General features: G+C 58.4%; 1 protein-coding gene and 1 long non-coding RNA gene across 5 annotated transcripts; one reads left to right on the forward strand and one right to left on the reverse strand.

Moving 5' to 3' along the window:
* On the reverse strand, window positions 1–1,197 carry LOC132248838 (uncharacterized). Its single transcript, XR_009460294.1, has 3 exons — window positions 1,051–1,197; window positions 395–522; window positions 1–303 (listed from the first exon to the last, which is right to left on the reverse strand). It is a non-coding gene; the product is annotated as an uncharacterized LOC132248838 (long non-coding RNA).
* A 55-nt stretch (window positions 1,198–1,252) lies between these two features.
* On the forward strand, window positions 1,253–13,357 carry LOC132248836 (E3 ubiquitin-protein ligase TRIM11-like). Of its 4 annotated transcripts, XM_059723222.1 has the most exons (7): window positions 1,253–1,337; window positions 1,426–1,471; window positions 3,413–3,505; window positions 7,535–7,765; window positions 8,534–8,556; window positions 8,667–8,767; window positions 12,029–13,357. In XM_059723222.1, exons 3-7 carry the CDS (start codon window positions 3,449–3,451, stop codon window positions 12,568–12,570), a joined length of 954 nt encoding a protein of 317 aa, XP_059579205.1. In that variant the 5' UTR covers window positions 1,253–1,337; window positions 1,426–1,471; window positions 3,413–3,448; the 3' UTR covers window positions 12,571–13,357. The 4 variants fall into 4 exon arrangements, with proteins under 4 accessions (XP_059579205.1, XP_059579214.1, XP_059579212.1 ...); XM_059723231.1 differs by lacking the exon at window positions 1,426–1,471 and having other exon boundaries at window positions 1,253–1,363; XM_059723229.1 differs by lacking the exon at window positions 1,426–1,471.
* Window positions 13,358–13,847: the final 490 nt, after the last annotated feature.

Raw genomic sequence — 13,847 nt, forward strand, 5'->3', positions numbered from 1 at the left:
CTGTGCACCGAACTCCTTCAGCACGCCGCCCAGAGCACAGTAGTCCGCCATCAGGTGATCGGGGGTTCTCCTGGCCGCATCATTAGTACCCACATGGACTAGGACCATGGGGTAGTAAGCGGAGGGCTTGATCCTGGCCTGGATTACTTCCGTCACATCCCGAATCCTTGCTCCAGGCAGGCAGCATACCTCTCGTGCCGAGGGGTCCTGGTGACAGACGGGTCCTTCCGTACCTCTCAGGATGGAGTCGCCTATGATGAGCACTCGTCGCCTCCTCCTCTGGGTCCTCGTGGATCTCTTGATCTGTTCGGCGTGTGAAGAACGTGGTGTTTCTTCTTGCCCAAGGGTTTCCTCCTCCCCTCCCATCTCCTGCAGGGTCGCCAGGGCCTCGTACCTGTTCACCAGTCGGACTGGAGAAGCTGGTACCGGTTCGCTGCGAGCTGCTCCGGTCCTGGCCGTGACCGTCTGCCACTCTGCTGCGGAGGGCACTCCCCGGGCTGCTTCTTCCTTCGGTGCCTGGGCCTGCAGGGAAAGGAAATAGCTTTCAATCTCATCCTCCGCCTCCCTGCTCCCCCTCAGCCTGCGAACCTCCTCCTGGAGCTCCCTCGCCTGCGCCTCCAGAGCCCCAAGACGGGCTCCTGCCGGACAGGTGTGGGGGCCCCCCATCTCTGCCCCCCCGGCCCTGCTGGGGATCCCCCACAGGCCAGGAGGTAGGGGGACATCCGCTCCCCCATGGGCTCGGTCTGGGTGGAGGCCTCAGACCAGCCCCGGGTAGCCTTGTCCCCCTGGGCAGAGGCCCTAGCAGCACTCCTCGCAGACACCGCTCCGAGCTGCTGGTTGTAGACCTGCGCGGTGTCTACGCCCTACCCTACACCAGTCTCTCTCCTGGCCCTTCCTGCCCGCCCGCCCGCCCGCCGGCGCGAACGCCTGCACGCTCTTACAGAGCGCGTCTGTTTGCGCCGCGGGCTCCTACCGGCTCAGCTACATGGGACCCGGGGGCTTCCCCTCCGGATCCGGCTCAGCTGCGCCGGGTCCCTCCGCCACACTTACCTTCGGGGGGCAGCTGCTGCTCCCCCGCCGCCGACTCCTCCTCTGCCGCCGCCGCCGCCGCCGGTCCGTCAGCGGGAAAAGGGACACACGTGCGCTGACTCCTCTCCTTCCCGCTCCCGGTTCCCGAGTGCTGGGAACTACGTCACCTGCGGCTTTAAAGCCCGCGGAATGAAATTACCCGCCCCCCTCGGGCAGCCAATCAGGCGCCCCGGTCTCCCCGGAAGTGCGTGCGGCAGCTCCGCCCCTAGGCTCCGAGCAGAGGTGGAAGCTGGTGCGGGGTGCTGGAGGTCAGAGCACGTGAAGGGCTGTGGGGGTAAGGGGGGACAGAGCACCCTCTGCTAGGAGCATGCGGCAGCCACCGCCTCTCCTGTCCAGGTCTCCGCCTCCAGTTCCCTTCGGTCTCACCTCCCACGCCTTGTTGGTAAGAAGATTGAAGAGAGGTCAGGTGATAAGAGGAGGGCTAAGATCTGCCTGGATGAGAACCGGCCTCTTCACAGGCTCTTTCCACTCCTGCAGCCTGTTCCTTTCTACGCCCAACCTGGTGTTGAAATGTGTAGCCTTTCCTTACCCCTGGGATCCTGAACCCCTCAGTCAGCAATTGCCACTCGCTCTGCTGCCCCAAGCCTTTCGTAGGGTACTTCAGTCAGTCCTCAGTCTATTCATTGTCTGCTCACTGGCTGCTTTATTCCCCAAAGCCATGGAAGTTCAGTCAAACATCAGTGGAGTTCCCTGTCTCCCATGGTGCACGGCATCGCACTTCCTTATCAGTGAATTCAACACTCCCCCTTTCCTATAACAAGATCAAGTGGTTCTCACCGAATCCCCCTGCTTTATTTAATCCACAGGAGGTTACTTCATGATTAGTCACCAGCCTCCATTGATTCCCCCAACAATAAATTAATTATCTATGAATTCGTCATTTAATTCTAGATGAATTCCACAGTCCCACCCAATCCATGGCTAAGCACTTAATCATCAATTAATTCAATCTCCCTTGGTTAATCGAAGATCAGCTAGTTATTTCTGAATTTATGAGTCTTCCTCCTTCACACTAATTACATCAATTGTCCTGCTTTTTTTCTCTAATTTTGTGCATGAAGTGCCAATCCCGTAGGGCCCTTCCATCATTTTAGGAACAGTCTGGCACCACTCACTCCCAGTCCGTTACCTTCCTTCCCACCAAGTTCCCCTTCTCCAGCCTGGTCTCACTCACTGGCCTGGTCCTGAGCTTTCCCGTCCTCCCGGGAACCACACTGGACTCTGGTGCTTGACTGGGAGTCCCAGCTCTGCGTCTCCCCGTGCGGTGCACAGCATTTCCAAAACCAGCCGTGCGTTCCCCTCACTGGGGGTCGTGTGTGCCGGGTCCGTGTTTTTGAGCCCACTGGAGCTCTCGGGGACCATTAAGAGCTGGCTCCCTCCAGACATGGCTGTGTGCAACAGGGAACCTGCTCCTTTGTCCCTGACAGCACATGGACCCTTTTTCTGGGTGCTCCCATAGCCACGCAGCCCCATTGGACTTTTCTGAGTAGGTCTGCCCTCGGACCCTGCCCTGCCAATGTTTCTTGCCTGGCACAGGGATGGGAGCTGGCTCTGTCACAGGGGCCGGGCCCTGGTGTGGAACAAGTGTCTGGAGGAGACCAGACGGGATGTGGAGATGGACCAGGTGTAGGAAATGCAACAGGGCCTTGGTCCAGGGCAAAGCCTGTGTGCTGCAGACCTGCCCCCTTCCAGCCGCCCACCCCTCCTGCCCCAGCGGTAACCAAGCCTGTTTCCCAAACTGGCCCAAGCTAAGTGAGAAGCTGTGCATCCCAGGGACGGGCACGAACCCCCAGGGTCAGACACCTCGGGGACGTTTCTGAATGAGCTTCTTGGCCAAGCCCGTTTAGTGCAGCAGCATCAGGATAAGTGGGGGAGCAGGGCACGTGGGTGCAGGGCATTCTGGGAAATGCACTTCTGTCGAGGGGCAGCAGCTGGAATTTGCTGGTGCTGGAGGGCAATGTTGCACCATTTTTTTTTGCTGCTAAATAACAGAAGGTTTTTGCCGCTCATTACGTGTGTCTGCAGAGCAGCACGGAGGTGACTTCTCCCTCACAGCAGAGTTTCAGCTGCGTCTTGTACGCGGTGCCAGAGCCCCTGAGCCAGACCCTGCAAAGAGGTCTCAAGAGGAGCGGGGATGGGCGCTGCCCTGGGCACAGTCCTGGCCAGTGACTCTACTGGGTTTTTGGTCCCGGGGCCCCAGAGCCCCACACACGGCTGCTTCTGCTGCTTGCTTTCCTTGCACATTTACTGATCTCGTATGAAGCCCTCCTTGTCCCAGCGTGTGTCAGGGTCAGGAATAAGGACCTGATGGTTCTCCTGTCAGGTGAAGCTCCAGCGAGTCCTGGATCCTCTGAGGAAGATGAAGAGAGCCCTGGCGATGGAGTCCAAGGAGAAGGACAGCACCGCGGCGTGGAAGGCAGGTGCCAGTTTGTGTCCTCAAGAGCTCATCCCCATGCAGAGCTGGCATTGCGGGGTGGGGGCAGCTGTAAGATCTGCCCCCTCAGGGGCGGTGTGCCATGGAGGGAGCTCTTCCTAGACATCAGGGGGATGCTGCGGTCTGGGGGAGAGCTGGGACCACACTGGGCTGAGGTGCTGGCAGCTTAGCCCCTTCCTTGCCACTCTTCCAGGGGAGTACAGAGTCACTGCTGCTGGCCTGGATGACATACTTTACCTCCCATAAAATGGGCCACACTCTGCAAGCTGGAGCCATGTTTGCTCCCAGAGCTGCTTCACTTTCTGCACACCCTGAAGCCCATGTCTCTGCCTTTCCCAGCTGTCCCAGGGCTCTGGGCACCGCAGCAGGATTTCCATCACATCAGTGTTTTGGTTTCTATGAGGTTTTTCTAGCAGTTCTCTGAAACCTAAATGCCTCATATCACGATGGTGATCACTGAGCCAGAAGAGGACTGGTGCAGAGCCCTTCCTGCGGTGTCCTGGGGCAGGGCAGGCTGGGCACTCTGCATTACCCTGCCCTGCGGGCAACGGGAGCCCTGTGCTCTTTCACCCGCGGTGCCCCCACATGAAGGGAAAGGGGCTCTGGAGTTTGCTGTTCCCCATCCCATGGCCAAGGGGGAGGCGGTTCTTGTTGCCCTGCCCTGGGCCCATGGACAGGGACTTCAAGGCTCCCCAGCCTGGGGCAGCTCTCACAGGGGCAGAGGTAATGGTTTGTGGGTCTGGTGCGGGCTCATTCTTCATCCCTGCAGTCCCTTCCTCACGTGTCTCTTGTTATGTCCTGTGCTTTTCCTGGTTCTTGGGCTGTCACTTTAGGATATTGCACTTTCCCCACCCTGGAAGGGAACAAGCCACTGGCAGAGGAGCCTGTCTCCTACGGAGAGAGTTCCTGTTGGTGAAGGGGGCTCTCTGGGGGTCCTTGCCATCCATCTCCCTTGGCCAACACAGGCTTGAAGTTCTTTGCATGGAGCACCTCCTGCATCCTCGACCCAGGGACAGCCCCAGGCCTGGCACAAAAGCACCAGCATCAACAGATCTATCAGAGATGATCCGTGGCCCACTGGGTTTTGCTCCAAGCCCCAGGGTCTTTGCAGAAGCACCAGATCCTGAATGCCCAGTTTGGGTTTCAGCCCTTTCGGTGTGGAGTGAAAGTATTGTTTCATAGTTTCATAGTAGCTAGGGTCAGGAGGGACCTGAACAGATCACCTAGCCTCAGCCCCTGCCACAGGCAGGAATGAATGCTGGGTTCACAAGACCCCAGATAGGTGAGCGTCCAACCTCTCTTGAATTTGCCCAAGGTAGGGGCGAGGACCACTTCCCTGGCAAGTTGGTTCCAGATTTTGGCCACCCTAACTATAAAATATTGCCTTCTGATCTCTAACCTAAACCTGTTCTCCATCAGCTTATGACCATTGTTCCTCGTCACCCCAGGTGGTGCTGGGGAGAAAAGGGCTCTGCCTATTTGCTGTTGATCCCCCCTGATGAGTTTGTAGGCAGCCACCAGGTCCCCCCTCAGCCTCCGCCTGCTGATGCTGAACAGGTTCAGGTCCCTCCATCTCTCTTCGTAGGGCCCGTCCTGCTGCCCTCTCACCAAGCGGGTGGCCTCCTCTGACCCCTCTCCAGGCTGGCCACATCCCTTTTGAAGTGCGGTGCCCAGTACTGGACGCAGTACTCCAAGTGCAGCCTGACCACAGTCGCATAGAGGGGGAGGATCACCTCTCTGGACTGGCTTGAGATGCACCTTTGGATGCATGACAAGGTCTGGCTGGCCTTGCTGGCTGCGGTCTGGCATTGGCAGCTCATGTTCATCTTGGAGTCAATAATGACTCTGAGATCCCTTTCTGCTCCTGTGCTTTCAAGCAGGGAACTCCCCAGCCTGTATGTGTGCTGTGGATGCCTTCTCCCAAGGTGCTGCACCCTGCATTAGTCTACGTTGAACCCCGTCCTACTCTCGTCTGCCCACTTTTGTAGTCTGTCTAAATCTAGTTGCAGCCTCCCTCTCCCTTCAAATGTGTCCACCTTGCCCCACATCTTAGTGTCATCAGAAAACTTGGACAGCGTGCTTTCCACCCCCTCATCCAAGTCGCTGATGAAGATATTAAACAGTGCTGGCCTGAGGACCGAGCCCTGGGGGACCCCGCTACTCACATCTCGCCAGGTTGAGTACAACCTGTCCACCACTGCTCTCTGGGTGCACCGCATCAGCCATTTTTTTACCCATTCAACTGTGTAGGCATCAATGCCAAAGTTGCTTAATTTATTGATGAGGATGGGGTGAGAAACAGTGTCAAAGGCCTTCTTAAAGTCTAGAAAGACTACATCCCCAGTGACACCATCACCCAAGGATTTAGTTACTTGGTCGTAAAAGGCAATCAGGTTGGTCTGGCAGGACCTGCCTTTGCCGAACCCATGCTGATTGCCCCTGAGCATGATCTCCCCTGCAGCCCCCCACAGATGTGCTCCTTGATAATCCTCTCCAAGAGCTTCCCGAGCACCGAGGTGAGGCTTACAGGCCTCTAGTTACTTGGGTCCTCCTTCCTCCCCTTCTTGAAAATTGGGACCACATTAGCTAGTTTCCAATCCCCCGGCACCTGGCTAGATGACCACAAATGCTCATACAGCTGGGCCAAGCGCTCTGTGATGACCCCTGCCAGCTCCCTCAACACCCTTGGGTGGAGGGCATCTGGACCTGCAGATTTAAAGATGTCCAGCCCTTCCAGAAGATCCCTAACTACATCTCTGCTGACTGAAGGCTTGATAGAGCTATCCCTGAGATTGTCCCTACCTCTAGTAGGTGGGATGTCCCGGTCCCTGTTCAAGAAAACAGAGGCAAAGAAACTGTTAAAAATATCAGCTTTCTTGTCTGACATGGCCACAAGATTACCATTTGCATCTCGCAGGGGCCCTACATTGCCTGGTGCCCTCTTCTTGCTCACAACGTACTTGAAAAAGGACTTTTTGTTGTCTTTAATCCTGAACACTAGCCTGAGCTCCATCTCTGCCTTGGCCTTCCTCATAGCCCTCCTACACTCCCGGGCCGCGGAGGAGTACTCCTCCTTGGTGATAGCTCCTCCCTTCCACTGGTTGTGCGCCCCCCTTTTAGTCCTCAGGCATTGCTGAATGCCCTTGCTGGGCCAAGGGGGTTTCTGAGCACTCTTACCCCCTGGCTTTTCTCAGGGACTGTTACCCTTTGGGCCTGGAGGATCGCCCCCTAAGGTATGACCATCCCTCGGGGGCTCCCATCTCCTCTACCTTCTGGGCCCTCACTGCCTCCCCCGCTAGTCTCCTAAGCTCATTGAAGTCCCATAAACTCATCTGAAGTCAAGGGCTTCAGCCTTGGTGTGAGCCCTTGACACCCTGCGTTGGATAGTGCAATGCAGCAGGTGATGATCGCTATTGCCCAGGTGGTCAAGGACCTGCAGTCCCCTCACCAGGTCATCCCCCGTGGCCAGGACCAGGTCCAGCAAGGCGTTACCCTAGTGGGGCTGTGCACTTCCTGGATAAGGTGAAGGTCCTGTAATACAGCCAGGGACCTACGCGAGCGGTCAGACCTGGCTGTCTGCTCCTCCCAGCAAATGTCTGGGTAGTTTAGGTCACCAATGACAATAACATCCGTTGACCTAACTGCCTCCATAAGCTGACTGGAGAAGTCTTGGTCCAGCTCTTCCCCCTGGTCGGGTGGTCTGTAGTAGACACCTACCATAAGGTCCCTTTCACCATGCCCCATTGTAGTTTGACCCATAGTGTCTCTGCCCCCTCCTCTAACCCAAAGCGAATACTTCATGATGTGAGGTGCTCTTTGACATCGAGTGACATTGTGTGATCCTTTCTCTAGATAGTGCATCACTATATCTAATGTGTGTATTATATATCTGGTGAGAGTATAGCTAGTGACAAAGGGCTGCACACACTGAATTCATGCCTTCCCTCTGCCAATGGAAAGTTGAAAGTGGAGATCACAGCTCACACTTGTTTTTGCTGCTTGTTCTGGAAGAACAAGGTAAAGCGACGGAGAGAGAGAATCAAGTCTGAGTGCAAGAAGCTGCGTCGCTTTGTGAGCGAGGAGGAGCAGCGGCTTCTGCAGAGACTGAAGGAGGAGGAGAGCGAGACTCTGCGGAGCCTGAAGGCGAACGTAGGCCAACTCTCCCGGCAAAGCTCCTCTCTGCGTACACTGATCTCGGAGATAAAGGAAAAGAGCCAGCAGACACCTGCTGAGCTGCTGAAGGTGAGCGTGTGCTGCTGATCCGGCCCCTCAATGCTGCTGCCTTCTGGCACAAAGCAGCCCTCGGCCTGGACCTCAGAACTGGGGGAAACTGAGCCAAGACTCAGACAAGAGTTTCCATCATCCTAGAGATCTACCAGTCTGTACTGGGAGGAAATTCTGATTTGGGAGAAGCCCCAAGTTATTGAACATAAAAGCTGCCTACAGAAATGAAAACAAAGGGATTGACTTTAAGGTCAGTGTGCCTATGGGCCAAGCCCAGCACATGTCCAGAAATGGTAGCACAATAGTTGGACATGGCTTGCCCAATATCTGTATAGATTGGGCACTTCCACAGGGATTTTTTGGAGCTTTTATCTGATAGCTGGTTGAATCAACTTTAGATTAAAGCCACAAAAAGCCTTAATGAACCGTGTGATCTAGAGAGATGCTGTGGAGCCGGGTCCAAGTAACGTTCGGCCTCTTCCAGTAAAGCACAGTTTATTTGGTTTTCTCATGTCTGTCAGCAGCTGCAAAGGAAATCAGGAAATCTGGAGGTAGCTGAGAAAATGTTCAGAGCAAAGTAATGCTGAGACAGAGGTGATAGCAGAGAAATGGCTCATCCCCCTTGGCTGCATTCAAGTGCACCAGGCAGAGGCAGACATAAGGATTTTCACACTGAAAAATATGATGCCCATAGAACAGACAAGTCATAAACTCACTAAATGTTGGCACAGATGGTTTCACCCAGCAAGGGAATATTCACTTTTAGCCACCTTTTTCCCTTTCTAGGATGTGAAAAGGACCTTGGACAGGTGCTGTATCTTCCCCTTCCCCCTCCCAGTACAGTCCTGCTTGGGCTGTGGCAGGAATATCCATGTGGAAGAGCTGGGCTGAGCGATGCTGGGGGATATGTTCCTCTTAGGAGCAAGAATGTGAAGCTTCAGGAAACAAAAGCTGTTTCAACAGAGCTGAAGACCCCGTGCAGCATCCCAGGGATGGTGGAAATGCTAAGGAAATTCACAGGTACGTGGCAGCACATGGCAGGGTCATTGGCAAGAGCGGTGCTGAGTGCACTGGGGGGTGTAGCACACACAGCACAGGGGGATGCGACTGATGTGTCGGCAGAGAGCCTCTGCAGTCCTGCAGCGGTCTGCTCAGCCCAGGTCTGAGAGTCCCTGGATCGGCAAGGGGAAAAGTCCCGTTGTAGTTTCCATGCAGGGCACGGCTGGGTCACTCCAGTGGGGACAGGGGAAGTTGGAAACAGGAGATCGAGTGGCAGGAACTGGGCCTGGGGCACATGCAAGAGGATAATCTCAGACCACCAGCACTTTGCTGTCCAGCCCTGATCCTGTCACTACCTGCTCCCTCCCACAGCAGGAACAGGGATCCACCTGGTTGATCATTTGAGGGGCAGAATGGGGCAGAACGGTCCCTTCCGTGAGGCAGCAGGAAGGGCAGGTGGCCCAGACGTCAGCCTCAGCCAGGCCTGGCCTTGCCCTGGGAGTGCAGACAGGTGCCCACAGCCCCCAGCCCCCTCCAGGCAGCAACGAACAGGGACCCAACTGGCAGGTCCCAGCCTGGTCTCTGCAGCTGTTTCCTGCCCGTGATGGTGCAAAGCAGCAGCCAGTGCAGTCCTGCCCACACAGAGCTGCAGCCCAGCACCTGGTTCCACCCGGGACTGGGTTTGGGAGAGTCAAGGCATCCGTTCTTAAAGGGGCTTTGATGCCCCAGCTCAGTCTGTGGTGTGGATCAGCCCTGAGGCTTTCCTGAATGGTGCAGGCTTGGCAGGGACATCTGAGGTATCTCACTTATCTTGCCCAGAGCTGTCACCTTCCCCACGTGGGTCAGATGAGGCTGGGGTCAGGCTGAGTGTGGGGAGAGCCTGGCCTTGGCCAGTCTGCATCCAGAGTGGGGTGTAAGATCTCCAGCCCTGCGGGGACACCCTGCCTGGACCTGCCCCTGGACGAATGATTACCAAGAGTGAGGACAGGGGACAGTGGAGGCAGTCCTTGGGGCCTGGGCCAAGCTCTGGGGGCACTGTGCGGTAGGAGCAGGTGTGCACAGATCACAGCCCCTGGGGGACACTGGGGAGGGGAGGTCAGGCTGGAGCTGTCCAGACCCTAGAGCAGGCGCTGCTTAGAGGGGAGCTGGGACTGGCCCCAGGTGCAGCTGAGCTCAGCTGGGCTGCCCTTCATGAATGGAAGAGGCTCTGCAATGAAACCCAGCATGTCCCACTCCTTACACGCACACAGTCACAGTCATAGAAAGAAGGACTGGAAGGGACCAATAAGATCACCAAGTCCAGTCCCCTGCCATGGGCAGGAGGCAACTGGGCTCAAATGAGCTCCAAGATGTCCTTGTCCAGACTCCTCTTGAACGCCTCCAGGGATGGCAAGTGTACTGCCTCTGCTGGAAGTGTGCTCCACATTGTACTTACTTTTACGGAATCAAAGTTTTTCCTGATGTCTACCCTAATTTTTTCTCAACTACCTTGTCCCCATTGGACCTTGTCCTCCCAACGGGTGACTTGCATGAACAATCCCAGCCTGTCCCCATCCCTTCTGGGTCAGATGAGCCTGGACCAGACTGACCATGGGGAGTGCCCGCACTGGGCCAGTCTGCACCCAGATCAGGGTGCGAGATCTCTCACCCTGCAGGGATCCCCCAGCCCTGCCCTGATCCTGGCTGGTTGTTGAGAGTGAGCAGGGGCTGCTGGGTGGGGGGTGGGGTGGAAAGCACACACGCTCCCTGGGGATGTGAGCCAGTCCCTGCCAGCACTTTATATGCTGGGGGTGCCTGGGCATGGCTGTAGGGGAGTTGTGCAGCTCACAACAGCGGAAAAATCCCTCTGGGAGGAGAAGTTGGGCTGGAGAAGTCTCTGTTTTCAGCCTGGGTGTTGGGTGGGAGCAGGGGTCGGTGTCCTCAACTGGGCAAATGTCACAGCAGGTCTGGGGACAGAGCAGGGGGAAGGTGCATTCACACTGGTGCTCTGAACAGACCCCATCCCAGACTGCTCCTCCTCCCCAGCCTGCCCTTGCACAAGTGCTGCACGAGTCTCCTGTGGTTTCCCAGGTCTGCATTTCCCCAGGCCCCAAGTGGCCCCGGAGCCCAGGTCCTGTTGGGAGCCATTGGGATTTCTGCTCCTGGGTCACTGCGATGTGTTTGGAAACTGCATCGGGATGTGCAGCTTCTGGCACAATGGAGGCTGGCCAGTGCGGCACCTGGGCCCACGGGACTGGGATTGTGCAGTGCTCTGGGGGCAGACGGCCCCGGTCCCAGCAGTGTCCCAGGTCCTGTGTACACGGGGTGTCCTTGTCCCAGTGCAGTTCCTCCGGTGGAGACCCCCAGAGCAGACACACGGCGGGGGGGCTGGGACATGTCTCTTGTGCAGCTGAGCCCAGAGGTTTGGGGCAGTTAATGGGGAAATGCCCCCTCCCCGCTCAACTGCCCCAGACTCACCAGCAATGGACCCTGTTCTGCGGTGCTTAGTGCCCCTGTCAGTGCTCCCCCTGCCCTTCCCTCCCCTCCCCACCCCGTGAGCCCAGCCCCATGCACGGCCCTGCCCTGGGCTGGGCTCTGGGGCGGCGCTGGCTGTGGGGTGCCCTGGCTGCAGTCCTGTGCCCACAGGGCTGGGAAATGGGGGTCCCCGCTGGGGCAGAGCAGCCCAGCCTGGGGTGGCAGGGGCAGCACCCACCTGCTGTCGGCAGCACACCCAGTGACCCCGGCCCAGAGCACAGAGACCCCCGGGCCCTGCCCCCTGCCCCCCTGCCACCCCTTCCCCCGGGCAGGCTGCTCTGCTGGGCCCCTCTGCTCCCTGCTGTCTCCCAGCCCGCCCCACCTCCCTGCAGCCTCCCTGCCGCCCCCCTCGCCCCCTTCCCAGCAGCGCCCGCGACACCAGCGCAGGGGTTTGGAGCCCACTCTTCTTGCCCCCCCAGGCAGAGCAGCCCCGCTGGGTGTGGGGGAGGGGCGGGGCAGGGACCTGCTGGGATGACATCATCGCATGCCCCTCCCCATCTTGGGGCCTGCCCCGCCCCCACCCCAATTCCTCCCCACTTGTGGCTCCAGCGCGCAGGCCAGGAATGCCCCGGGGATGAAGGGGCCGGTGGGGACGTCCCGCTTTCCTGTTCCCCCATTTCCTGTCCCCCCATTTCCTGTCCCCCCATTTCCCCGCGGGGCGATGGTGATTTCCCAGCAGGGACCAACCCGTGAGTCCTGGGACGCAGCGAATTCCCCGTGATCGCGGGGACTGCCTGCCCCAGCCCTGACCCGTGACTCTCTCCCCAGTGGACATGACTCTGGACCCAGGGACGGCTCATCCCAAACTCGTCCTGTCTGAGGATCGGAAATGTGTGAGACACGGAGACACCCGACAGGATCTGCCCGACACCCCCGAGAGATTTGACCCTTGTGTCTGTGTCCTGGGCTCGGAGGGGATCACGGGCGGGAGGCGCTACTGGGAGGTGGAGGTGGGAGACAAGACGCGCTGGACCCTGGGCGTGTGCAGGGAGTCTGTGCGCAGGAAGGGGAAGGTCAAACGATCGCCTGGCGATGGATACTGGGTTGTGTGTATACAGGACGGGGGATACAAGGCCCTCACCTCCCCCATGACCCCCCTCCGCGTGCACGTGCGGCCCAGGCGGGTGGGGGTTTTCCTGGACTACGAGGGGGGCGAGGTCTCATTTTACAACGTGACCGACAGGTCCCATCTCTTCACTTTCACTGACACCTTCTCCGGGACCCTGCGCCCTTACTTCAGTCCTGGTGTCAATGCTGGGGGCACCAACGCGGCTCCCCTGACCCTGTGCCCGGTCCCAGCCCAGCCCTGAGGGAATCCCTGTCCCTGCCATGACCCGCGGGGGGCACAGACTGTCCCCTCCCCGCACCCCGACTGCCACCCCTCGGTGCCCCCGGGGTGGGGACAGGGCTGGGGTCTCCATCACAGCACCTGCTTCATGTCCCAGTCCCCACGCGCACAGCCTGGGAGGGACCGGCTCCAAGCTCTCGTCCTTCATGTCCAGATCCCTGCCGTCCCCGTGGTTTGTCACTTGGGACTTTGCTTTCCTCTCTCAGCACTGTCCTCCTGCCTCTCCTCTCCTCCCCTCCCTCCACACCCTGTCCTTTGCTCTCTGCGCCTCCTGCCATAGCGTGTGAGGAGGTGAGCGCGTGCTCGTGAAAGCTGATGCGTCTCCGAGTCTGAGCCCAGCGGTGCTCAAGCTTTCTGGTGCGCGAGTGCAGGGCCCCGCACCACATCTAGGGCCACGTGCGGTTGGACTGCACAGGCGGACCCGGACCCCGTGCACGTACATGACGGCTCAGTGCCCCGGGGACAGGGGTGCTTGGGTGGCAGGGTGTGGGGGCAGCATCCCTAGCAGGGACAGCCTGCTGGAGCCGGGGCAGAGCCACGATCCCCTCCGTGCGTGCTGTTGTGTCTTATTGTGTTTGCTTGCACTGCCCCTTCCAGGCCAAGGCCCCCGTGGTCAGCATTGCAGGGCTCAGTGGCTTGTGGCAGTTTTGTGGCACTGGTGACTCCATTTTCGCTGCCACGAGGAGCCGGTGGGCATTTGGTTCCTCTCACGCACCAGGACTGGGCATAATAAATGACTGTTAGTTCAACACTGGAGTGAGCAGAGTGTTGTTTCTGAACTCACAACTAATCACATGCCCTGCCCGGAGCGTGCAGGCTACAGACCATGGCTCTGCCCTGGCTCCGGAGCAAGCCGCCCGTCCCCCGTGCCCAGCACCTCTGGAGCAGCCCCTGCGCTGCTCTGCCGCGTGCTGGCGGCGTGGCTGAGGCGGGGTCTCCTTGGAGAGCGGCACAAGCTGTGCAGGCACGGGGGCTGGGAAAGGGAGTCCCCGGCTGACCGGACCCAGCCCGTGGGCCGGACGTCCCTCACCGCTGCGCTAGAGCAATAGAAAAGCGGGTCGGCAAGGGGCTTCACTCGGAGAAAAGCAATGGAGCACACAGGTATGAAGTGGTCGAGTGGGTGGTGTGCCTGCACGAGGGGAAACGATGGGCTGTCTTGGTAGATCACTACAGGGACGAGGGGTCTTCGGTGTGGGACAGGGGAGCAAAAGGAACAAGACAAGTGTGGGATCCCTCAGC

The sequence above is a fragment of the Alligator mississippiensis genome, chromosome 1, assembly GCF_030867095.1.
Source record: "Alligator mississippiensis isolate rAllMis1 chromosome 1, rAllMis1, whole genome shotgun sequence".
Taxonomy (NCBI): Eukaryota; Metazoa; Chordata; order Crocodylia; family Alligatoridae; genus Alligator; species Alligator mississippiensis.

What these genes read in the sequence shown, in the direction of transcription:
- LOC132248836 (XM_059723220.1), top strand. Translation starts at nt 1,397, where the DNA reads ATGCGGCAGCCACCGCCTCTCCTGTCCAGGTCTCCGCCTCCAGTTCCC. An exon ending in ACAGCACCGCGGCGTGGAAG is followed by an intron (nt 3,506 to 7,534) that starts GCAGGTGCCAGT and finishes TTGTTCTGGAAG; the next exon opens with AACAAGGTAAAGCGACGGAG. An exon ending in AATGCTAAGGAAATTCACAG is followed by an intron (nt 8,768 to 12,028) that starts GTACGTGGCAGC and finishes CTCTCTCCCCAG; the next exon opens with TGGACATGACTCTGGACCCA.